The 25,222-nt window shown below is 48.4% G+C and overlaps 1 protein-coding gene and 1 long non-coding RNA gene across 8 annotated transcripts in view; one reads left to right on the top strand and one right to left on the bottom strand.

Annotated features, from left to right (window-relative positions):
- Tom1l2 (target of myb1 like 2 membrane trafficking protein) overlaps positions 1–25,222 on the bottom strand; it is a 127,926-nt gene that overhangs the window by 13,499 nt on the left and 89,205 nt on the right. For 3 of the 7 annotated variants that reach the window (XM_004868700.3, XM_004868699.3, XM_087203953.1), the window contains exons 5-12: positions 21,269–21,403; positions 19,380–19,538; positions 17,908–18,024; positions 9,005–9,138; positions 6,650–6,698; positions 6,092–6,215; positions 4,253–4,370; positions 3,073–3,148 (exon numbers count right to left, since the gene is read on the bottom strand). In XM_004868700.3, the coding sequence (XP_004868757.1) occupies positions 3,073–3,148; positions 4,253–4,370; positions 6,092–6,215; positions 6,650–6,698; positions 9,005–9,138; positions 17,908–18,024; positions 19,380–19,538; positions 21,269–21,403 (912 nt within the window). Of the gene's footprint in view, positions 1–877; positions 944–3,072; positions 3,149–4,252; positions 4,371–6,091; positions 6,216–6,649; positions 6,699–9,004; positions 9,139–17,907; positions 18,025–19,379; positions 19,539–21,268; positions 21,404–25,222 lie in introns of all 7 variants that reach the window. The other 4 variants (XM_004868698.3, XM_087203952.1, XM_087203954.1 and 1 more) reach the window with 2 other exon arrangements.
- On the top strand, positions 4,235–9,143 carry LOC110346471 (uncharacterized). The gene is made up of 3 exons (XR_002390552.2): positions 4,235–4,387; positions 4,723–4,872; positions 8,959–9,143. It is a non-coding gene; the product is annotated as an uncharacterized LOC110346471 (long non-coding RNA).

Genomic DNA, 25,222 nt, shown 5'->3' on the forward strand with positions numbered 1-25,222 from the left:
ACCTAAGGATAGTCATGCATCTTCTTACCCTACCCACTGGGAGGGCAGAGGCCCACATTTCTACCTCTTTTCCATCAGTTTTCATTCTCTGCATTGTCTCTGCTCTTTCCCTACCACCTGTACCCAGAGCTCTGTGCTCTATGTTGGAGGTGAAATAGTCACCCTGAGGCAAGCAGTCTGGGATGTAGTCATGCTCTTTCTGTGTCCTGGGTTCAGGGCCACCTGAACAGACAAAGCAGGAGACCTTCCCAGGTCTCTGCACCAGAAAAGCTCCACTACATTAGAACTGTTTATGATATTAAACTCCCCTGAAGTTGTCTTCTTTTCACTCTGTCCCTACTGTGTGTACATCTGTAAGAGCCCTCAAGTCCTTTGGGGAAACTTAGTAGACACAGGTAACTGTATTACAGACATCCACCAAGCCTAGGACTGCTGAATTCCCTGGTACTGGACTAGAGGGGATCTTTGACTGGCCAGGTATTTTGTGTCTGCTCCCTCAGAATTGGTGCCTCCAAAGCAAAGGCCACAAGTACTTGTGCTCATCCTGGAAAAATGAATACTGCCAAGAGCTTCCGAGATAGTTCAAGGAGGGAAGAGGCCTTTCCCCTCACTCCTGCTAATATCACAGACCCTGATGGGCCGGGGCATGGGCCTCAGCAGAAAACCAGAGAAGGTGTTTCTGGAGCAGGAAGTCTGTCACCTAAGGAGATTATACAAAGGCAGTGGAGGAAATTTGGCATTCCCATCAGAAGGAGTGAGTGTGGCCTTGTCCTGTCTGATCACAGAGGCTGGGCAGTGGGAAGAGGAAGATGCTGTTACACAGGTGAGGGATTGGGATGGACAGCGAGTTTGGCTCAGCTCAGCAGCGGCTCCTCACCATTCCTTGGGTCATGAGCCAGCTGTCTATGGGCTCCAGGTCAAAGTCCCCACCTTTCCCTCTCTGCTGGGCCATGGACAGAAAAGTCCCAGAAAGAAAAGTCACAGCAAGACCCATAATAAAGAAGTCATGGCATATATTGTGGAAACAGAAAAGTCACTGTTTAGACTTGATCATTTGTCACATAAGGAAATGTGACTTGATGCCTCCCAGCCCCTCCCCTAGTATATCCCCCTTACCTGACTGCAAAGGAAGAAAAGTTTAGTAACCACAAATCCCAGCAGTATAACAGCTACTATGCCAACTACTCCCGTGCATTTGGGAAATCTCTGAGCTTTACTTTTTTGGGGGGGGGGGCGGCGAGTACTGGGGATCGAACTCACGACCTTGCGATTGAGAGGCAGGTGCGGTGCCACTGAGCTAAATCCCCAGCCCCCTCATTTTTTAAATGATAAAAATGTTCCAAGTAGAGATGGTTGACTTGGTGAGATTATATTTGTGGAGGTGTGACTTTGAGACACTCTCTCCTTTGTTGTGCTCTGAATTTCTCTCTTGGCCCAGTTTTCATTTCCAGGTCAGCATGGCTTGGGGAAGGGTCAACGTAGCCTGAAGCATGTGTGCACACACAGACACAGCTAAAATGTGCTCATATTGCTGAGGTCTGCCTTGCCCCAGGAAGAGTAAACATGAACGGCAACATGCCAGCATATGTGGCCAACTTGCCGCTGTCATCAAGACCATTGAGAACAGCCACATAGCCAGAGAGTGAAGAAATCACCACATCTGGACTGGGACCTGGGCCTGGTGACTGATAACAGCAAGGGAATGGCAGGACACATGCTGATACTGACTGGGTAGGCCTGGAGCCAGAGTGCAGAGCAGGTAGCCTGGCTGAGGGGTGTCCTCAACAGGCAGAAGGCTGGCAGGCCTTCAGCTGGCTATCTAATGAGCTTGTGGGAAGACAGTTTAAATAATGGGAGAAAAAAACAACAAACATTGCTGGATGGTGGGCAATCTGGAGGTTCCAGTGGCACTGCCTGCCCTTCCTGCTCTTCCAGCAGGAAGGGTTGAGTACTGAGAACCCAAGTCAGCCACTGGCTCTTCTGAGCCCCCTGGTGGCCAGTGCAGAGACAAGCACCCCTTTAGATCATGGTTGGGCCAGCTGGGAAGAGGAGCCTGGGGAGAGGGAGGGAGGTGTTTCAGGGATGCCAGGCTACAGCCCTGCTTCCTGTCTGGACCTGTTTGGACAAGGGCCGCAGAAGGCTAAGAACGGTATTTGAGGAGCAAAGAACCCTTTCAAATCTCCTTGTCCAGTGGATGGGTCAGCACTGCCCCCTTGCCACCCAGCAGGGGAATCTGGCAGGAGTTCCAGCTGTTGTAGGCAGCTGCCTCAAGAGCCCGCCTCCTCCCTGCCCCTACAAACAGCATGGATCCACACACATTTTTTCTAGTCAGGCACAGATAAGAAAATGCTCTGGAGAAGCACCGGACATAAATCTTTTCTCCTTCAGTGATCTGAAATCTTACAGAAACCACAGCTGCATTTTGGGGCCATACAAGTACCACCCTCCACTTCAAGGTGCTTCCCCCTTGGCTTTATTCTTTCCAAACTGGGAGCTTCCAAGGATACCCTCCCAAACACTCCCTAACTGCTCCAGTTCTCCAATGAAATCCTGACCCTCAGCTGCCCTCCACTGAGTAACACTGCTTGGCTAGGCCACCTACCAATTCAGAGAGTTGGTTCAGGTTGGTACTCCCCTCCCCTGTGACAGCATTATGCTGTCAGTGTAGTGCTCACCCCCAGGGCACTGTAAAATGTGAAGAGAGGCCCTACTTGGCCATGGGAGACCTGAGTCCTAAGAGCTTCCTCTCATTGCAGTAGGAAGAGCAGGGGCTATGGAGTCAAAACTCCCAGGATGTGATCCCCACATGCTGCCTGTTCTCTGCATGCCCCTTGGCCCATCTTCCACCTCCTGGGCCTGTTTCTCTCGTGTATCACAGTACTGTCACTTCACGGGGTGGGGGAGGACACAACAAGACACTGCCTAGTGGCACATAGGTGCTCCATGTGTCTTCCCCAGCTGGTCCCTGCTGTCTATACAAGCCAGCTTCTGCTGAACTATCCAGTGAACTTTACCAAACTGCCTGACTTTCCCTGCAGAAGACTGGGCCAAAACACAGGATAGAAGACTTACCACTTCTGAGCTCTGTTTCCGACTATCTAGTGCAGAAGCAAGTCCTCCAACAGCCTGGGGGTCCTCATAGGTGACCCTAGAGACAAAGCAGCACAAGCAAAGAGAGTGCCCTCAGGGGTAGTCGGTGGATGGTGGTGTAACTAATCGTTTCCTATCCTATGGCATCTTTCTCAGGTGTGGCCTTGGCCCTGGGCAAAGGCTAAGGGCTCATCTTGTATCCCTGCAGCTGAAGCAAGAAGACTTGGATTCCCCACTGAACTCCTCTGGGACCTGGGGCTTGTGCTTTTCATGGTCTTTTTATGACTCCTCAAAAGGAGTCATAACACTGGGGCCTCTCTGATGCTCAGTGGCATGGTGTCAAAAGTGCCCTGGAGGGCAGGGGATTTAGCTCAGTGGTTCCATCACCTGCCTAAAGTTCAAGGTCCTGAGTTCGATCCCGGGGACAAAAAAAAAAGTGCGGTGGAGGGCCAGTGATGTAGCTCAGTGGCACAGTGCCTGCCTGGGAAACACAAGGTCCTGAGTTTGATCCCTGGTACAAAAAACAATAACAACAACAAAAGTACCCTGGAACTCCTCAGAGGGAGGAGCTAGATAAAAGCACAGTACTATTAATTTTATAAGCAGTAATCATCTTTGGGCTGAACAGAAACCTCAAAGAATGCTCTGTGCCTTTCCGAGATGCAGGGGATTGTCTGTTTTGGAATCAACTCCCCCAATTCCACGTGGTTCATCCTTGCCAGAGTGGCTACTGGAAAAGCCTCTGTTCTCTCCACATTTTTTTGGCAGTTAAATATTGCTGCTAGGCACATGTTTGGGTCCCTCCCTGGCTGCACCCTCCTGCATCTGAGCTCCTCCTGCAGATGAGGGGTTGGGCAAGGTGGTATCTGCAGTTGTAACATAGGCAGGAGAGAAAAGAAGAGCAGACTCCTATAACAGACAGGAGAACTAACATCTCAATCAACCCCAAGGGCAGAGAAGACTGGAAGGGGGGCTGGCATTCATTCAACATCTGCAGCCAATGCCAAGTCTTCACAGCCGTATTTTAAAGTTCCTGGCAGTCCTGGATCTGGTAAATAAAAGGCTTCTTTGTGCTGGACTTTGACCAGGCCTGAGCCAACTCCCCCAGACAACCTCCCCGCAACATCTTCAGACAGCCACTGACTGGAGGGGCCCCACATACGTTTTGCGCTGCTCAGCTAAGGAGTTCCCTCTGGTCTGGGCAAACATGTCAAACCCGTCCCGAGGATTGCACTGCTGAAGTGAACTGAGGGTGCCGCTGACACTTTCTGTCCCCAAGTCTGTGACAACAAAACAAGTAAGTGGCAGGTGAGAACAAAATGTAGACTGTGGACCTGATGGGGCTCCAAAGCCAGGACACAAGGGGGGCAGGTTAAGGGCCTGTGAGGAGGACAAGACCATCCTCAGCATTCCCAGTACAACAAGGGCAAGCCTGTGGGAGACAGGAAAGTACTGTCCCCTAGCTGCTTAAGGGGGAGAGAGCGTGTCATGAGGAAAAGGGAGACCACTGACAGTGAGAAGGCAGGGAGGAGCCAGAGCACTTGCAGCCTTCCCACAGTACCATTCTTAGGAGTCCTCATTTACAGTATTTAAAGACCTGGGCTGCTAATTTATTTGGCACTTACTTCATAGGCAATAATCAAGTTCAGACCCAGACCTCCAGTGGATCCAGAGGAATCTGACATGGTCTTTGGCCTTAGGAAGGTCACCAAGAAGGTGGTACAGAGGCAAACAACTGCTATGTTTGGCTGAAGGAATTAGGGGAGGCTCAAAACTGACACAGTAAGTGGGGCTATGCTGGGGAACAAGGTGAAGACAGGGTACAGGGTCTGGAAGGCCAGGCTGTGTGAAGTATCACTGCCCAAGGGAGAGATGAATGGAGGAGGAGGCTGGGAAGGCAGGTGGGAGATGGCCAGTGACGAGCTTCAAGTGCCAGGGAAAGGAGTCAATGGGCAAATACTAGACATTCTTTAAGAAAGGAGGTACCACTTTGAATTTTAGGTATTAAATCTGGTGGCCTTCATCTGGATAGACTGGAGGCAGAGAAATCTGTTCTGACAGAGAAACAGTGGTTACAGATATAGGAAATATTAAGATGATGAATTCCAGCAACTAACAGGCCACTAAATACAGGGTTTTTTGGGTGGTTTTCTTTCTTTTTTTGTACTGGGGCTGAACCTAGGGCCTTCACATGGATCTATATTCCCAGTTCTTTTTTATTTTTTATTTTGAGACGGGGTCTCACTAAGTTGCTAATTTCCCTAAGCTGGGCTTGAACTTGCAATCCCCTTACCTTAGTCTCCCATAGTGCTGGGATCAGAGGTGTGCCACCATGCCCAGCTTAAATAAAAGTTTAATTCCACTGAAGTGAAATGAAGGAAGAAAAATAAATACTAAGAAAAAAGGAAACAGAAAAGCAAGACGTAGAACAGAATTTTGAGGGCCATGTTTGTTAATTATGTCAGTATTATCATTTTATTTTTTCTAAGTTGGTATCATCTGGTATACATGAAGAATCTTGAGTCATATACACACTCCTTCTGTGCAAAGGTGGGGAGTTTCTTCTAAGTTTCACAGTGGAACAGTTTAGGTTAATGGAGTAGTTCGAGGAGGGTAAATATATCTGTCAGTGCCATCACCTCCTATTGCTCAGCCCACTGTAGACATCTCCAATCTATCACATATTTATCTTTTAGGTCCTAATGTGGCTTTAGCATCAAACCTGAGTTCCAAGTAACCAATAATTTGAAATCTATTTGCCATTCTTGGCTTAGTTAATACTGAAACTTGGAATTTTTCCCACCTTTGCTTTCTAACCCAGGTTGAAACTTCAAATTTCAGGAAAGAAATTATGAATTCAGAGTTGTACAACTGGCTAGGACTCAGAAATACACCTTTACAAAGACTCCCCAAAATGCTTTCTTTCAGCCCTCCAACAGAGATGAGACCACAAGGGAAGCCCACAGTAGGGAGCCCCTTTACATATCAGTGAGACACTCACCCAGCCCTGCCAGCTGCGAGGAGAGGGAAGAGGGGGGTGCTGCACTTCCCACCATTGGGCTCACCACAGCAGGAGAGCCAGGCCCCAGGTCTATTAAGTTGTCTTCAGTCACTTCATTGAGTACCTGTGGGGCAGGAGATGGAGGTAAGGGCCAAGTCCTTGGGTAGTTCCAAGGTGAATATGGCAGACACTGTGCAGGGTTTTGTAAGAAAAGCTATCAACAGGGCCCCACACAGACGCAAGGTGGCTTCCTCACCACTCTGAGTTCATGGTGGGCCCTGGCTGTCAGTGAACTGCCTGCTGGCCTCCTCTCCCTTCCCATTTAAAAGGAGGTAGCCCCAAGTCACAGGACAGTGAAGTCCTGGGAGCTGAAGGCCTAGGTTTTGTGCCACCCTCCTGAGTGCCAGCCAGCTTTTTCCAGGCTCCCTCTAACCAGAGTGTACCCTCCAATTATCCAAATATTTTAGCCCTCTTTAGAAAAACTAGAAGGAAAGCCAACCAGGGCAAGTCTCTAAAATGTGTGTGGATGGCTTCCTCAGAACGGGGGTGCTCACTTACTCCATTGCTGGCGTTCTGAACCGATCGGCCCGACCTGTATCGCTCAAACCTAACAGGGAGGGAAAGGAAAGAAGTAAGTAGCGTGGGAGGCTGTGTGGGGGCTGCTGCACTTACAGTCCCATGGAGAGCTCTGGGGACCCAAGAGAGGTGAGTCACTTGGAAAGGGGACCAGTCAGTCCCATGTGAGCAGAGAGAGTAGATCCCACATGTATAACTGTGTTAGGCCTTTTTCCGTGCCGGCCTCCCACCCTTCAGGAGAACCAGCCTCCCTGCCTCTCCCACAGGTACACTGGTTGGTCTTAGGGAGGAAGTGTTGGCTATCACACTGAGGAGGCCACCAAGAGCATCCCTCACACACTTGGCCCCAAGTGCTGCTCTGCCCCATAAGAGGAAGCTGAGTCAACCACCTGACCTGGAGGTATCCCACATGTCTATCTACAAAGCCAGCAACTAACCACAGACTCCCTCTCTATTTTTGCTTGACAGTACCCAATTCCACTTCTGGATGAAAATGGGTAGGGCATGTATGAGGTGACATGGAAAGGAGAGGCACAGACCCTGGCCAGGCCTGGAGAAAAGGCTGGCCAGGAGCTGTGGAGAGGTTTGGGCCAACAACCCAGCAGCTGCCAGGAGAGTGGGGCAGGCAGCTCTGCTGGGCTAATCTCCTCTGCATCCAGTCAGCAGATGGCTATAGATGGGGCTTGACTGTCAGCAACCTCAGGAAGTGTCCCCTCTGCCACACCTGTATTTTCACATTAGTAGAGAATATACAAACACTTGTGAGGTCTGGGGTGGGGGGGTTACAGATACAATCTTGTACTGTATTTAAAAGCTCCAAATGCCATAGGCCAAACGCCACCAACCAAGAGGTATCCAGGAGACTTCTCTGGCCAGAGCCTAGGTTTGGTTTGCTGCTCCTTGTTTGCTCCCCACCAGCACCTGGTGTCAAAGGATCCCCAGGAAAAATGACCTGATTAGGCAATATAGGTCCACTGTAGTTTTGACTTGTGTGATTTTTTCAACAGGGGTCTCTCTGGAGGGCAGGGATATTAACACATCTGAAAAACTAAATCTTGGGGTGTCTTTCCCAAGCTTTCTTTGAGGGACTATTAGTTTTCCCAAGGTACTCTAACTGGGATGGCAATGCAGGGCTGATCACCCCGGGCAGTACCTCTGAGTTCTTTGTAAGACCAGGACAGGTGAACCTGTGAGTGACAATGCCCACACTAGCTCCTGTTATCCTATTATAGCAAGGGCTTAAATAGGTCTAACAGGTCAAAACAAGCCCAAGTCAAGGCTTCTGGGAACTGTTTATATTCTCTGGCTAACACACTATGGGTGGCTCCAGATTCCTACTATAGAGGCAACTTCATCTGTTAGATGGGCACAGGGCCACCCATCCCTACTGTCACAGGCAGAAGCTGAGACAATCCTGAGGTGTGACAACCACCATACTAGCATCCTCTGAGCCCCTAAAGGGAAATGTAAACACACAATCTGTTGCCCTAACTGATGCTGGTCCTTGTCCTCCTGATCAATCCACCCAGGAATCTGAGTTAGCTGGAGCAAGCCCAAGACTCCAAGGGACTTAGGCTGGTGTCCCATTCTCTTGGGCCTCATCATAAAAGAGAGAAGGCTGGCCTGGTCAAGGTCCTTTCTGGTCCTAACACTGAGCTATCCAGGAAAGCCCAAGGGTCAGCCCAGTCCAAATCATACAATTTGGACCTGTCCCACGCAAGGCACTGGGAAAAAATTTTTTGCAAGTTTGTTACTTTAAGACTAAAAATGATTTGGCTGCAGAAAGAGCTGAAAGGAATGTGTGTTTCCCTAAGAAGCAGCAGCAGCAGCAACAGCATTTCAGCACTTACACTCTGCCTGCTTCTCCTGATCACTCCAGACACATTGACATTTACAAAGGGAAAATTCTTGCTTTTTTTCAAGATAGGAAAGAGGAAGTCCTTTTTCTTAGTAGAGGTTTTATTTTTTTCCCTTTAATCCTTTTCAAATTCAAAGGATCATCAAAGGAGCAGGCGCAGAAGCTCTGGGCCCAGCCGCCACCCCCACTCCCCCACCCCACCCTGCCAGTCCTAGCCTTCCCTGGGGCTGGGGTCCTAGGGGAGAGGCAGAGCAGCCAAAGGCTTAGAAAGGGCAGAGCCCAACTCTGCACTTCAACTTCCTGCTGCTCTGTTCCCAAGAGAACAAGAAGCACTCTTTCTGTCATCTGGGAAGAAATTAGCATCTCTGATGAGTATTTTCTAATTCTAACCTATCTCTCTCTCTCTCTCTCTCTCTCCCCTTGTTTATGAAAGAAATCCCTCTGTTATGACAACAATCCTTTCAAGGGCCTGCTCCTACCTCTCATAGCGGAGGAAGACATTGTTGAGGTCGTCATTAACATGCAGCAGCTCCTCAGTGACCTCCTCATTGGACACACGGGAGATGAGCTCCACAATGCGGTGCTGCATGGCCCGACAGGTCCTGTTCAGCTCCTAGGGAACACAAGCACCTCTGCATAGCCTGCTGGGAATGTCTTTTGTCACGTTCTAGTGCCTTTGAAAAGATTTGTACTGATTCTTAAAAGTCACAGAAGGAGTACATGCTTCTTCATAAAACCAGACGTGTACAGAATACAGAGTAAAAGCTCCCTCCTTGCTGCCTGCCTCTCATACCCCAGAGGACACAGTACTTTTTCAAATGTCCACACATACACACTATTATGTATAGACAAGCATGTATTTGTGCAAACCATTTTTAAAGTATAAAAATACGATTCTTTGCAGCTTGCTTTTTCTCTTTAACAAAGTATTTCAGGATCTTTTCCGTATTACTCTGTACACCACTGCCTCGTTCCTTTGTGTGCGTCATAATGCATCTTACCATTCTGCTGTTGTAGGGCACATAGCTCTTCTTTGGGGGAACCCAAAAAATACACTAATGAACTTTGTACATGTGATGCTTATATCCTTGAGCAAGTGCTTCCACAGCACAGGCTCTTCATAGGTGGAATTTCAAGGTGGCAGTATGTGTGACCATTTAGAATACCGACTGGTAATAGTTAAAGGCTCTCCAAAAATATGCTATCACTTTACTTATACTGCCGGCAATGGCATGAGTATATTTTATGACTGCATTAGGGACCTTGTGCTGGCATGACTGTCTCCTTGCCAAGGAGTTAGAAGCTCCACAAACTCCCACATAACTCTCTGCTGGCCAAAGACAATACTCGCATACCCCTAGTCACCAAAGGACCCTCTTGACCCCTGGAAGCAATATCCTTTGAGAACGGAGCTTTATACTTTATGGCCTGGCTTCCATGAGCCCTTCTTGCCCTGGAATAAATGCCTTACCAATACTTCTGTTTAAACTTGCTTGTGGAGCTCCCTCAAATAACCTTCCAGGGTCCTTGTATACCAGACTGAGACTGCTACAGAGATGTGGCAGGCCTGCCAGCCTGGCCCCTCAGCCTCTAGTACAGGAGCTGCCTATAAACAAAACTGTAAATCCCACTGGGCTACTAGGGTTAAGGCAGAGATGAAATGCTATCCCCATCTACTCAGTTGAGGGACTGAATGAGCCAGTGATGTCTCTGCATGGCTCTTTATGTTGCCTCATCTCATTCTCTTGGGCAGTCTTCTTTTTTGCCAGATTTAACCTCCTTGAGGGGTGTTGTTCTTTATCCCCCATGGATGTCCTGAAGCCAGGCACTGAGCCACACACTGCTGAGTTGGGCCACTGAGGTGGTCAGACAAGCAAAAAAGGGAGTGGAAGGTGCTCCTTCTTCAGGCTCCCTGGCATCAGGAAACATAGCACTCACCCTCAGGATTATTATGGCTGGGCTCTGAATCTGCCTCCCCTTCTAAACTCTGGCTTGAGATTTCTTTTCCCATGTCCCCAGTGCTATGACTGATTCACAGGGACATTTTTCAGGTGTTCCTGAGAGAATTAATGAGTGAAGGCAGGTTCTATTTCTCTCACACTCAGTTCAGGGTATCAAGGAGAGTTTCCAACCTCACTCCCCTGGACCTGTGTGCCTTGGGCCTGTCTCTGCAAGTAGGAGCATGGTAGGGGATCTCAACTGGCTTTTGCTGCTGTCCCTCCTCCCACGATTCTAAGCCCTGTGGCTGATTCCTCTAAAGTGGGGGCAGCCGAGATAGAGGCCTGACCTAAGTGGATCAGCTCAGAGTCACTTGAGTACAGCTGTACTTCTGGGCAGAAGGGACCTGGATTTTAGCAAGCGAGTATTCAAAACAAGTCTAGTTTTGTCATATTGACAAAAAGCTTTCCTGGAGATGCCTTGATGTTGGGTCTGGTCACCTTGCTAGGTCCTGTCTGTCTGTCTATGGCACTGCTGCCCTTCATCCTGGTTCTAATTCTCCATAACCAGAATGGTGCTCTAAGTCTCTCTTGGTCACTGAGAAAGCCAGCAAAACCTTCCAGGCTTTTCTCTAAATAGATTCCCACTCTTGGTTCTCCTAAGCCTCTCACCCTGGATTTTGGAGAAGGCAGGATCATCAGGGCACACTGTTTCTAAAAAAGGCAGACCCTACCACAAAGGCCCAGGACGGGAAAGTTTGGCCCCTGTCTGGCGCTTATGGCCAAGCAGTAAAGTCTGGATACACTTGGTTGGGAAAGGGAAAGCACAAGGTCAATCTTCATCCAAACTGCAAGCCAATGACAAGCTGTAAGACCTACAAGTAAGGGGAATATGGGCCATGTCATGAGCCCCCTCCAGAAGCATGGAGCACAACTATCAAGAGCCCACAAACCATGTCCAAGAACACTTCAGACTGTCAAGGTTAGCAGGGGACCTCGGGCATTTATCCACTGCTCTCAGGCCCTGAGAAGTCAGCTTTCTGCCTGAAATGTCCCTTCTTTCCATTAAACAAACTCCTATTCTTCTCTAAGACTGCAAGATGTTTCCCTACCCCAATATTTTATCAGGAAAATGTTAAACATATAGTAAAGTAAATGTATCACCATCTATTCTCTACCATTAACATTTTTCAGTGCCAGATTTACCATGTGTCTATTTATCCATCTTTTTTGGCCATTTGAAATGTTTTCTGGGGACCTATAGCTGCCCCTTCCTTCTTAAGAAATCTCTCAACATTCCAGACATACCTCCACTGCACCTTCCACCCTAAAATGCCTTCAGAGCTCCTCTAGCAAAGCCTCCAACTGATGACCAGCTCCAGCCATCCCATACAGCAAAAGCCCCAGTACGAGAGCAATCCTGACGTGGCTCCCCAGATTCAGAGGGCCAAACCAGACACCTCAGCGCACTGCCAAGAGTGTCTCTCAACATATGGTTGCAAACACTCCAGGCACCAGGATCAATCGACAAAAGAGGGCAGGGGCTCATCTCTGTCTCCCCCACAGAGCCCCTTTTCCCAGCTGGGTGCTAGGGACCAAGCAGTAGGCAGCAAGGAGCCAATGAATGGATAAGCTCTTCATGTCACCAGGACTCTGCTTCTCTGTGTGTAAAATAAGAGGGCTGAATACACAGGGGGTTCTGCAGAGTACCATGGAGGTGCCCCAGAGATCTCCGTATCTTACTCCTTGGCAGCCAGAGCAGCTCTGCTTTCATCTACAGTGGACCCTGACTTACAAACTCAATTCGTTCCTGAAGGCAGTTGTAACTCAACTTGGTCAATTGAAGGCTCAGGCTCCTCTATACAGCTTTCAAAGTCTCTCTTCTATATACAGGCAGATCTCAGTGTCCTTCGAGAGATAATTGATCCAGGAAATGATGTTGTAATGTTCCTTCTAGAACTCTTTAAGGGTTAAATCTGTATCTGAGACCATCTGGAAGCACAAGCGGCCAGGATTCACATTGTAACTCAAGACTTTGGTTGTAAGTTAAAACTAAAATTCCAGTCATAACCCAAGTTGTTCATATGTCAGGCTGGTCATAACTCAAGGGTCCACTGTATATTTAAAATAAATTCTCTGTAGAAATATATTTGTGGGGGGGCCGGGGATTTAGCTCAGTGGTTTCGTGGCCTGCTGCGAAAGCACAAGGACCCGAGTTCAATCCTCGGTACCAAAAAAAAAAAAAAAAAAAAAGAATTATATTTGTGGAGGAAAGGGTTCTATACTTCCAAATACTGTTTGAAAAGTACTAGAGGATTTCTGAGGCTCTAACATCAAGTCCTCAGCTTGGAGGAAGAACAAGACCCAAAGGCAGAGTCCATGTAGTGGTCTTACAGACTCTGAGCACAAGAAATGTCTCTTTTGGCTTTGCATTTGCTGCCTCTCCTCTCACTGCTTTCCTGTTGGGGTGGTGGCTAGGTTCCCACCCCGCTGAGTTCCCACCCTGCAGGAGGGTCTTGCAGGGTGCCATCCTAGAGGGGCACCCCAGTGGCTTCCCTAAGCACTCTGCCTAGAGACAGGTTATACAGTCCATCCTAGGCATTCTACATCAGTGCTCTTTGCAAAGAGAAAAGCTTTCCATTTCCTAGCTTCAACATTTTTTGTTTGGTTGGTTTTTGGTTTTTTGAGACTTTATAGTTCAGAATGGCTTTGAACTCACTATGAAGCCCAGGCTGGCCTTGCTGCAATCTTCCTGCCTCAGTTTCCTGAATGCTGGGATTGCAGGAATTCACCACCATGCCCGGCTCAATATTTTAAATTACTTTCTTGAAAAAGAAAAGAGATGAACCAGAATGTTAAGATTTCTGTACTACCATGTCACCTGCCCACCGCCATGGCCTTCCTAGTGCCATCCTTAGCCAGATCCACACAGGTTCAGCTGGAGACTTTCCTCTGTCTCCTTCTACCTCCAAACCACCCAGGCAGAGTGACTCTTTCAGGCCTAAGGCAACTGAGAGCCAGCATCTTGGCTGGGTCACCCTTTCCATTGTGCAAAAGCGGAGACAGGAATTCCCTCATGCCAGACAGGAATTCCTCCTATCTCTGGTTCTCAACAGAGGAGTAGAACAGCTGGTCACTTGTGCAAAAGCCTTCATCTACCAGAACACATTATGAAATAATCTCTCTTTTCTGTCTAACTAATCCCAGTGTCTTTATCTTTTCTTCAGGGGACTGTCTCAGGTCCATCTCACAAAACAGTATTTTAATCATTTTTGTGGTTCCCTCTGAACCTTCTGCCTGTTCCAGGGAGCATGGAATAAGGTCTTGAAGATCTGTCCTGCTGTGGAGGAGACAGGAGAGAGAAGAAAATTGTTTGAGGGAATAGGGAAATAATGAAGCTAAACATGTATAACATGCTAGATTTCTCCAGAGAAAATGGCCTTGGTCATTCTGTTTTTGTTACAGCGAGATGAAAGAAGGGGAGGGGGTGGTTTATACCATCTGCTACTTGGAAGAACAACAGGGAGGATGGCTTCTTTTATTGTCTGATGAGTGCCCATATAAGAACATCCACTTTTGGGAGTAATGGATTAATTAAAAGTTATTAGCTGAAGACAAAAGTGAAAAGCCTAAATCAGGAGAGAGAGGGCAGTGGATAATGGAATGAAAGTCTTTTAGGATTCCAGAAAGCAGCTAAGGGTGTGCCCTTTAGCAGGGACAGGTGTAGTTCGCATCATGGCTCCTGGACTCAAATGTCCACATATAGGATTCAGAAGATGCAGCCTAAAAACAGCTACACAAAAAAGAGATGGGCCAGGATTTTGGGATGATGGAAGCTCTCCATTTGACAATGTCTACCTCATGTGAAGAGCTGTTCTATGAGATGGGCTGCCAATAGCTGCACCTGTTCCATGCAGATTGGGCAGTAGGCAGGGCTTATAGAAATCTTTGAATACTTAAGCATCTATCCCTATGAAAGAGGAATTAGTTTTGTTCTGTTATCTGAGATAGACCAAGGTCAAGGTTACAGGGAGACAGTCTTGAGCTCAATGTACAGGAGGGCTTTCCAACAGTGGTTATAGCTCACAAGCTACAATTTGCAGAGGACTTGCCTGGATCTGGCCCTACGCCAGGCATTTTTAAGGTGAAAGCAATCACTCCAGGCTGCGAAAGGAGGAGAAATGGGCTCCAAGAGGGCCTGTGTCTTGCCTAGTATCATCTGGCTCATCAGTGAGAGAACCAGGATTGCACTTGGTGATTCATAAACTATGCCCTCTCTACTCCCTATGCCGTTTCCAGTGTTTAACTAGATGCCTGCCTGAAGACAGAAAAGCTTTCATGGACTGTGGGAAAAGCCTGCCACTGGGGATATGAGACAAACCAGGCAGACACTAGGCATGATGCTAGAGAGGAAACCTGTGAACAAATGGGGATAGAATAGCTGTCCAAGTCTCTCTCAAGTCAGCAAGTGGAGGGTCTGACAACTGACCTGGGAGGCATGGCAATGTTCACTCCCAAAATCCTGCTACTTTTCCACAGGGGCTCTAGCTAAGATGACAGCACAGGATGCTACAGTGGCCTCAGCCTCTACTCAGATACCAGCCATTTGCTGCCCTAAGTCCACAGGCAAATTGCTCACAACTTCCCTGCTGCTCCTGCCAGAATGTGGGAGGATACACCTGAGAGAGCTTTGACATGTGCAGGGAATAAGTGGTATGTAACTTGTCCACAGTTATGATTGACTACTCTGGTGCATCCTGGGGCTGACTCCTACAGTTACTTATCTTCCCATTCCCTCTACCTCCTAGTCAGTACTTTACACTTGAATCAGGGGCAGCTGCTGTTGGTGGAGACATCTGGGATGGTGACAAATGTGTTTATTTCCACTGCCCTGGCCAGCACTCAGCTCTAGACTGCTTCTCCCCGAGTACTCAGGCTGCCCTCCAGCTTGACTGAGGGGTCTTGGGGACAGATTCTGATCCCTGCACTTTCCAAGCAGACCGCATTTTCTCATGCAGAAGGCTCACTGTTCTGTGTAGTACCCACCCTTGGGAACCCTGGCCTGCTGTCTTCTGACTGCTGGGGAAGGAGGAGAGGGAGTATGTCAGGCATGTGGCCACCAGCCAGGAGAGCTATGTCTGTTCACATGGTGCTGCCCACTCCTGAGTCTCCCAAGCTGAAAGGATAGCCTCCCACGGGCCCCAAGTCGATCTTTTTTCTGTTTGATTTATACGACAGCAGTGGGCCTGGGAGGCTCAGAGTTGGAACAAAACAGAGGGAAAGAAAACGTCATGGGAAGCAACCTATTTTTGAAAACTGTGAGCTGAGACCAGGAGATTAGGTTCTGTTTGTCTTCTCTGATGGGCTCATTAAAAAAACAACAACAACAATAACAAAAACCAAAAAACAAAAAGCAAAAGCAAACACACACACACACACACAGTACTCCTGCTGTCTGGATCTGCTTTGGCTGTCTGGAAGCATCTTGGCTTTGTTCAACCCTTCCCCTGCTGCCAGGAGCTGTTCTGCCAGAGCAACACTCCCTCTTCCCCCCTCCCCCATCAGCAGGAATTCCGACGCTGACACAGCACAAAGCTTCCTCAGGAGGCCCCTGGACTGCCCTCAAATTCCCGTGCATCTGGGTAATGCCTGGCAGAGTCACTGCTGCAGGCTGGGGACAGAGGTCAATGATGACACATTAAAGGGGGGAGGGTCCACAGAGTATGGCACATGGACAGTTGTCCCTGCTGAGCTGAGCAAGCCTGGTCTGATGCAGGTGTCAGAGAAGTGTAGTCTGGGAATAGGGGAGACTACACCAGGGGTAGGCTTAGAGCAGCCTGATAGTAGTCACATTACAGGGGAATGTGCTGTCTCCTTGTCTGTCTCCTACATTACACTGTGAACTCCTTCAGAGCAAGGTCCAGAGCTTCTGACTCTATGTGGCCCTAGGGCTGTGCTCTGTGCAGGACCCAGTGCAGGCCACCACTCACTCTTATCTCTGAAGGAAATGATGGCCTCTCAGCAAAGAGGGGACTCCAAGAAACAGGATGGGGCCAGGCCAAGCCACTGGGCATGTACACTCCAAAAGTGCAGGGCCATCAGAGTCATGTTTCCCAGGTGGCCAGTGTATGCCAACAGTAGGATGGGAGGTGTGGCACTCAGGGGATCAAGACTGATGACAGAGTACAAGATGAAAATAGTACCAGCAGCAGCAGGCATGTCAAGAAGCACTCATACAAAGTTGTCAAGCCAGTCTGGCACCTGACCTGTCTGCTCATGCATCTTGCCTCCTGCTGGAAAAATGTGGCACTTGTAGTTCCTAGCATCCTTCTCTACGACCCAAAGGTCACTGCTCCTAAGGGCAGTGCTGCTTCCATTTTCTTCAAATTCTAGAGTCACCTGAAACTTAGTGTAGTAGATATCTGCCCACTGGCTCAGGACCTTGGTTGGCCTGGGAAACAGGCCTGAGGACACCCCTGACTCTAGTCCCAGGGCGGGACTATAGGCCACTTTCTCCTAGACCCTTTCCTGCCATGCTCAAGTTTTGTAGGGGTGGGGAGAGTGTAGCGCAGTGGCAGAGTCTTGCCTAGCATGTTTGAGGCTCTGTGTTCAATCCCCAGAAGCATGTGCACACGAGCGCGCATACACACACACACACACACACACACACACACACACACACACACACACACACACACAGATTTGTGGGATGTCCAGAGGCAGGAAGGCTGAGGGAGAGGAGTTCCTCAGGAACCACAGTGTAAGCCCCTCAACCTAGGCATACTCAGAATTTGGGAAGGGAACAGAAGCTTCAAGTTCTTTTCAGTCTCAGGAATTCCTGCCTTGGGGGTGAGGGGGAAGAAAAGGGAACCCACATGCCGTTAGGCCACAGAGGGCCTGATGTAGAGATGTCCATGACATGACAATGAGGGAGTAGGGCCACACACCAATTCACATCATAGCATAGTCTCATCTAGATTTACAGCAAACACAGCAAACAGTCTGAAAGAAAATACATCAAGGGCTGGGGATGTAGCTCAGTGGCACCTTGCCTGCCTGGCAAGCATAAGGTCCTAAGTTCAGTTCCCAGTACAAAAAAAAAACCACCCACAAAAAAACCCCAAAATCAAAACCTCAACAGCAGTTACTGTGAGTACTTGGGTTAAAAGAAAATTATTTCCTTCTCTATTTTCTTTCTTTTTTTTGGATGGCCATGTATTCTATAATTGGCATTTTACAATCAAGAAAAATGTTACTAAGAGAAACAAGAGAGAGAGTGTGCTATTGGCCTCTGCCCACCCCCATAAAGTATGAGGCAGAGTGTGGGGCAACTTAGTCCCTCTTGACAGTGGTGTCAATACATAGTCCAGTCCCCAGCCGTGTTACCAGGTAGAAGGTCCTACCACAATGTACAGCAGCCCTCCCACAGATGAGGTCCTCCTTACCTGCAGCAGTTCCAGATCAGATGAGTCCTCCTGCCCGGGAACCATCTCTGTTAACATTTCAGACATAACTTTTGTATTTCCCCGAACTACATCCAGCTCACTCCGCAGCCTGGCAATCTTTGGATCACAGGGAGGAAAGCAGGAAGGAGAGGTCAGCCAGCTGTGTCTGGGAGATCAAAACGAGCCAGACTATAGGCAGGGGCAGTCCTGTCCATTATGACACTTAGTCACCTTCTGCATGCACTCTGCAAGAACAGCTTTCCCATCTCCTTCTGGTCTGCCTGTGAGGGGACCTCAGTTTGGAGAGAACTAAATGGGAAAGGGTGGTCATCCATGGAGCCCTGGTCACCAATAGCCTGTCTCCACTGATACCAAGTGAAGAGCACTGTGCAGTGAAGAGCGTAGAAGCAAGTCCACCTGCCCTGCGGGATATGTAGGAAGGATTAGTGCCCATTCTGATGGACAGGAGACTGATGTTAACTGTCCTACCAAAGCCTCATGGTGAGTAGCTCAAGCCTACCAGCCCAACTACTGGTTTGCCTCCTGCTCACACCGTACTCCTCCCTCAGCACTGGCAGAGATGTGACAATGACATGGTCCTGGAACACTTGTCACCTACACTCAACTGACTGACCCCTCTGTTTCAGTGAGGTTTCATAATAAAGACATTGTCACAAATAGGAAATAAGGGTTTTGAATACAAACATTGGATAGATTTATTTTCCAACTCTGACCAATTCTGAAATTTATTGGAAATTCTTCAGGTTCATCTAAGACTAGGCACCACAACTCATCTAAAAATATCCAGTTTGGGGTAATATCGCATTAGCTTATCAGGAAGTGACCTGTAGAAGGGGGAAGTGTTTGGGATAGGACAGGAAGAGTACTTCCAGAAGGCCTCCCTGACTGCAGCCTCTGGCTCCATAGGCACCTTGCTGGTTGAGCCACTGGTCTCTGACGGCTAATGTTTCTTATAGAACTGATGTGAAACTCTCAGTGTGACAGGTAAGCCCTTCACAACTCAATTGTATTCCTCTGCTTTTAGCCTCACTTTCTGACACTATTTCCTCCCCTGCTCAGGCCCTATACATGTACCTCCCCTGCAGTCGTGCCACTTGCCATTCTGAGGAGCCTGCTTCTCTGTGCTTGGTGTGCTCCAGGCCACCGCTTGCACAGGGCCTCACTGACAGCCCCATGCTGGTTTTAGGACTCTCAGTGCTCAGCTCTGGGCTGCCTGCCAGGCACTGCTCAACCCTGGCTCACAGAGCACTCTGCTCTACTCCCCACCATGGCATGACCACACTCTATCATGACAGTCTTGTATCTGTCTCCCTCAGGGAAGGGGCCCTTTCATCTTTGTGTCACCACAGCCAGCACAGTGCCTGGTCTGAAGAAACCTCTGTATGTATCTCCCAGAAAAGTGAAAGAAGGTGGTCACCTGGCTTCCCTGAGGCCTGGAAGCATGCAAGTACCTGTTCTGAGTTGGCTGTGATGGGACCAGTTACACTCAGAGCTGGGGCCTGAGGAGCAGAGTAGGAAGCAGGAGAAGGTGAGGAGTAGGAGCCAGTAGTTGTCCTCTGTTGTGACTGGGACCTGGGGATGGTCGTGGCTGGATCCACTTCTGGGACACTCTGGCAGGGCAACAACAAAGTCCTTGGCTCAGCTCGGTTACCATGTGACTGGCCCAGCACCACAATCAGGCTAGGTGGTGCTTTCCCTCAGAGTTCATGGAACCCCTCTGGGCCCATCCAGCATTTCCAGCCAGGCAATGGAGCCACCAAGTGGCTCCTCTATCCATTCATCTCTCAAGGAGTTTGCAACAGACAACCAATGTAACTCAAAAAGGCCATTCTGATCATGGTTCTATTGTGAAGACCACCTCGGGATCCAAGAGGAGTAAGGGCTATAATAAGCTTTGCTAATCAAGAATCCTTATTTGGCACCAAAAGATTACATTTTGGCCTTTACAAGCAGACTAATATAAATAGCAATTATGTAATTTACCAAATGTTCTTTATAATTATAGGAACAACAACACTGCTCCATGTCATTATTAGGAGAATAAAGCAGGTTATGTTTATTCCACAAAGCCTACTAAGTGGTTTGGAGGAATCATAATGTGAATAATGCTCTGGAAAAGTACAAGTCCTTGTGCCTTCCCCTGGGGCATCTCAGATACCCTCATGAACATTTGTGCACGTGTTTACAAGAGACAGCACAGAACGCTGACCTCTTTGAGGCCCCATTTCAAAGATAGGCAGACGGGGCAAGGCTGGGCTGCAATGAATACCTCTCCAGATCCTGGAGCTTTCCCAGCTCTTCTCCAGGACCAGGAGCTGCTTCCCAGACAGCAGAAGGACTAACCTTCCTGCTTAATAATGAATGGCACAGCTTGTGTACCTTTTGTTTTTTTTCCTTTTTCTTTCAGTATTGGGAGATTGAACTCAGGGCTTTGCACTGAGCTACATCCCTAGCCTGGCCTTGATCATCCTGCCTTAGTCTACCATGCTTGGCCACCTGCATTCTCTTAATTCTGAAGTACAGAGCTGCCCAGTGCACTGATGGTATTGTAGGAGCTTCAGTGGGATGCTGTTAGTATGGACTTTCCTGAGCTTTGGATCTCAAGGCTGAAGGAGTATAATGCTGGAATATGATGCTTGGACTAATGCTGAATGTTCATAGCTCAAAATACATTCAAGATTCATTTGACTGGGCTAGGCTTGTAGCTCAGTAGCATGTGCTTAGCATGCGTGAGACCCTGGGTTGAATCACTAGCATTGTATTTTGAAAAATTCATTTGACTTATAGTTGAAAAACTCAGGGCCGGGGATTTAGCTCAGTGGTTTTGCCGCCTGCTGCGCAAGCACAAGGACCCAAGTTCAATCCCCGGTACCAAAAAAAAAAAAAAGAAAGAAAAAAGAAAAACTGAAAGCTGATTTTTGCCCCTGATGAGTAATGTCACCCATGTATACTGCTCTGAGGTGCTCTGGGGCTCAAGGGGAATGAGGATAGATCTTCACATCACATTCTCCAGGCCTCTCCAAAGTAGGGGCTAATGACCCTCATAGGAAGGCTCCACCCAGCAGCCATTTCCATGAAAACCCTGAACTGATCCCTCTATTATATTACTCCATAGTCAGTGTGAAAACCAGGGGGGAAACATCCCTGCCACTTAATCACCAGTCAACCAGCTGTCTTACTCCTGCATTCCCCTTGTTATTAAAAAGAAATGCCCTGGAGCTTTAAGAAAGCATGATGACAAGCTGAATAATTCAAAGGTAGCAGCAGAAGGGTGGTAGCAGCAGCTTGGCTCACCCATTTTGCAGTCGGTTTTTCTAGAAAATGCCAGCTGGAAGCTTACCCGCTGGGGAGTGTGGATGGGAGACAGAGCGTCCAAGTCTGCCATGGGAAACTCAACCCCCTTCCTCTTCAGCTCCTCGTATATGTGGACCACACCAGTGAGGTCAGGACTGCTCCGAAAGGCATCTGCCCATGCCTGGGAGAAGAGAGGAAGGCCCGTGAAGAAGCAGCTCTTACCTAGGCTGCTCTGAGGCTGGCAAGGCACCCCAGGTCCTTTCTGAAGCCAATGCTCTCCTGTACTCCAGCGTGAAACACACTGGAAAAACCTACTCTGTTCCTCTCCTGCAATCACACGGCTGGTGAAATCCTGGTTTCAGTGGTGCTGCTGAGCATGAACAAAAACACAAAACTTAATTCAGATTTTATTTCCTTGGAGAAGAGGCTGAGAAATAACACCTAAGCACCATGGTGCATCCTAAGATGCAGGGATTTTCCTAATCACAAGGAAATCAATTGCTGGGACTGTTAGCAGAAAGGAATGGAAGGCTCGGCTCAATTGCTCCCAGTAGGAGACATACCCTTATCGGAGGAGACAGGAACCACAGGCAAACTGAGCAGAAAGGAAAAGAGAAATTGATGTTTTGAAATTGATGAGAAATCAAAGCTAACTCTAGGTTTTCTCAATAGAGCAGGGACTGCTGAAGCTGAGCTTGCCTAGACCAGTCAGTTGCTGGCAGTGGGATAGCTTCAGCTCAGGGGTGCAGGAGTCCCTCAGGAGCCAGGACATGAACAGTGGCAGGGGCTTACTCCTAGGAGTGCTGCCCCAGCCCCATGTTTCTTCTATTACAACGTGCTGCCCATGATGCCAACATGTTTGCCCAAATAGAAACATCTATGGAAAGCACAACTACTAGTCTCCCTTAAATGAAAACTACACAGAGATGAAAGAGCAGAAATGTAAACAGATTACCATTTTTATTGATTTATGGAACTCTTAGTAATTAAAAAAAAATCCTGGAGGCTGGGGAGTAGCTCAGTGGTAGAGCACTTTTGGAAGCATTTGGAAGGCACTGGGTTCCACCTCCAGCACAGCAAAAATAAAAACAAAAAAACCAATTATAAGAAGGAAAGATTCAAAACCAGAAGTTATCCAAAGGGCTCCTCAGAAACAGGGTCCCCTCCAGTGTTGTCCCCTTCACCATACATACATACCCAGGGGAGGGGGCAACACCTCTTGTGCCCCTGGTGCCATTGCTAAGTCCGTCAGCTTTCTGCCTCCAGCAATATTCTAATCAACCGTGAGGTAGCCACAAAAACTCTAACCAACAGACCCTTTCAAAGTTAAAAGGTCAGTTTCCAAAAAGCCTCCTCAATTTTTTTTGGCGGGGGGTGGGGGGGTGGGGAGGTGGTACCAGGGATCAAACTCTGGACTTTGTGCTTATGAGGCAGGCACAGTGCCACTGTGCTAAATCCCTGGTTCAAGCCTTCTTAATTATAACAGATGCATGGCACTTACTACAAAGAGTATAATACTGAAGCTGAGTATGCCCGGCACAGGTTATCACTGGCAAGTGGGATAATTTCAGCTTAGCCTGACTTTCCTTGATACATTTACTCAATTTGCATACTCAGGGACTTAAGGTCACCATGGCATCAGAACAGCCTGTCTTGGCCAACACTTCCTTCTGGACTCTGAGGAGGGCAGAAGGTGACTGCAGAGCTTGTTCAGAAGGACTAGCTGGAGAATCTTGCTGCCTCAGCCTGCCCTACTCACCCTCAGCTCCATAGAGCCTATTCCAAGCAAGCTGCTCCACTGCCTCCTGCCCGATTCAAAATCCAGCTGAGTACTGTGACTCCACCTTCAAAATGTTCCAATGTTTTGTTTAGCTTCTAAACTTGAGAATCTACAGGCTAGGGTGCAGCTCAGTGGTGGAGCACTTGCCCAGCATGCACAGGTCCTGGATTCCATCCTCAGCATCACACAAAGCAACTAATCAACCAAATACTTAAAAAATAAACTTTCAAGTCTAAAGCTCATATTCACAGTCTATTGGGGGAGGCAAGTCTACCTGGAACTGCTCCATGCTGCTGTGCCACAGGAGTACAAGCATCTCCAGGGATTCCTTTCAATCCCTCTTGCTCCTAGTCAAGCCAAATTGGAGGTTGTAAGAAGAAAAGTTAAAGAACCAGCTGTCCTTTCCAGTCAGTGGACATTTCTTGGGGCCCCCTCTTCCATGGTGCAGCTACATCAGGGAACTAGAAGGGAACCACATATCCCAGGTTAGGCCTCCTGCCAGGAGCTCAGCCCAACGTCTCAAAGAGAGTTGGGTCCTTTTTTTGGGTAAGGAAACTATGATCTATAAATGTGAGCCCTGAGACAGCCATATGCCAGCTCAGGGCCAGGGGACAAAGATAGTGTTCTGGAAAAGGAGCAGATAGTGTACTGAGAGGTACAGGCATGCAAAGAGAGGATTTGGAGGGCATTTTTTTGGTCCCTTCTGTCCATTTCTAGTTCTAATCACAGCCCTGGCCTGGGTAATAAGGGATTCTGGGAGGCCCTACCTTGTCAGGACAACTCTCCTCTTTGCCTAGGCAGGCAGAGTTGGCACCTGTTATTTGCAGCTAAGCAGTCTTGGCTAGTGCACTCTGTCCCCACCTGCCACAATCCCAGACCTTGTCTGGACCCCCTGTGCAGCCTGGGTGAGATGGCTGCTAACAGAGCATATGTTCATGACAGCAATCTCCACTGAACAAGATTCTAATGCCAACAGAGAAACAAATGGGGGCAGAAGGGCTTTAAAGGAACAGTCACATGAGAAAATGCAGAGATGGGAGAAATCCAGAGATGCCATGTGTCCCCAGCATCTTTTTGAAAGTGCCTAGATAACTGTGTTCCTCCCTCTCCTTACCAGGTCAGCCACCTTTTGAAGGCACACAGAGTCTTTTGTCCTTGCACAGAGAAGGCAGCCAGTCAACATTGGTCAGGTTAAATTGAACTCAATTCTTATGGTTATAAACATCTTCATTTTCTTACTTCAGAAAACAGAAGAAAGATGGTCACTCAGGCTGTCAACAGACTGAAGTTGACAGTGATAAAGCAGGGGTCCTTCTGGAAGGCTAAGCCAATGGAGCACCCTCCCTGGGGAGCCATGTCAAGCCTCAGGGGGTGTGGTCTGCCCTATGTCCCTAACCTGAAGCCCCAGAGTGGCAGAGAGGGTGGGAGCCAGCTGCCTCTTGATGGTGGCCTTATCAGAAAGCCAAGAATCATCCCAGTGGTAGCACATTCTCTCAGGGTTCCCTGTCACAAGAGCTGGCCAGTTTTTGACTGAGTAGCCACCTCACCGAAAGCCTCTTTATAAGATATCCTCTTTTTCTGCCTGTAACCACAGCATTGGGAGGCTGAAAGACCCAGAGGCAGGCCTAACCAGAGGAACAAAAGAGAGAGAAAGGGAGACCAGTTTGTGCTATTTCCTTCATTCCTTCAGATTGCACACCAGATTTCAGACAACACTGTGATCACACCAGATTCACTGCTGCATCCCTCAGGGTTTTGACAAGGTCTTGAGTCATCAATTTGCAGACCAACAGACAACTGCTGATTTAAACTATGGGTTCTGAGATGTCTGTGAACAAAAGGGGGCTCTGTCTTCTCCTGCTTATGTACCCAAGCCTGGACTTCCTGTTCTCAGTGAAAAGGTCCCCAGGGCATTGCCTGTTCACTCAGAAGGTGGCCAGGGCCCTTCACTGATGGGAATCCTGTGGTCATGCTTCCTGCTGGACTTTTGAGGCAGCCTCCAGGTCTCTGACACCTCTGAAGAATACAACTCCTAGCCCTCTTGGCCTTCTTGCCCCTATTCCCATCCTACCCCAAATGGCTCACTTTCTTCAGTGGAAAGAAGAGCCTTCAGTGGAAGGAGACTATTCTTAGACTCTTTGCTGGGTGCGGGGAGGGGGTGGGGAAGCATGACCAGGCCAAGGGTATTCTAGCATGACCCAATTTCTGTTCCTCAAAACA

Source organism: Heterocephalus glaber, unplaced genomic scaffold (assembly GCF_053883595.1).
Source record: "Heterocephalus glaber isolate CG9 unplaced genomic scaffold, H.glaber_assembly_v1.0 deba00001813, whole genome shotgun sequence".
Taxonomy (NCBI): domain Eukaryota; kingdom Metazoa; phylum Chordata; class Mammalia; order Rodentia; family Bathyergidae; genus Heterocephalus; species Heterocephalus glaber.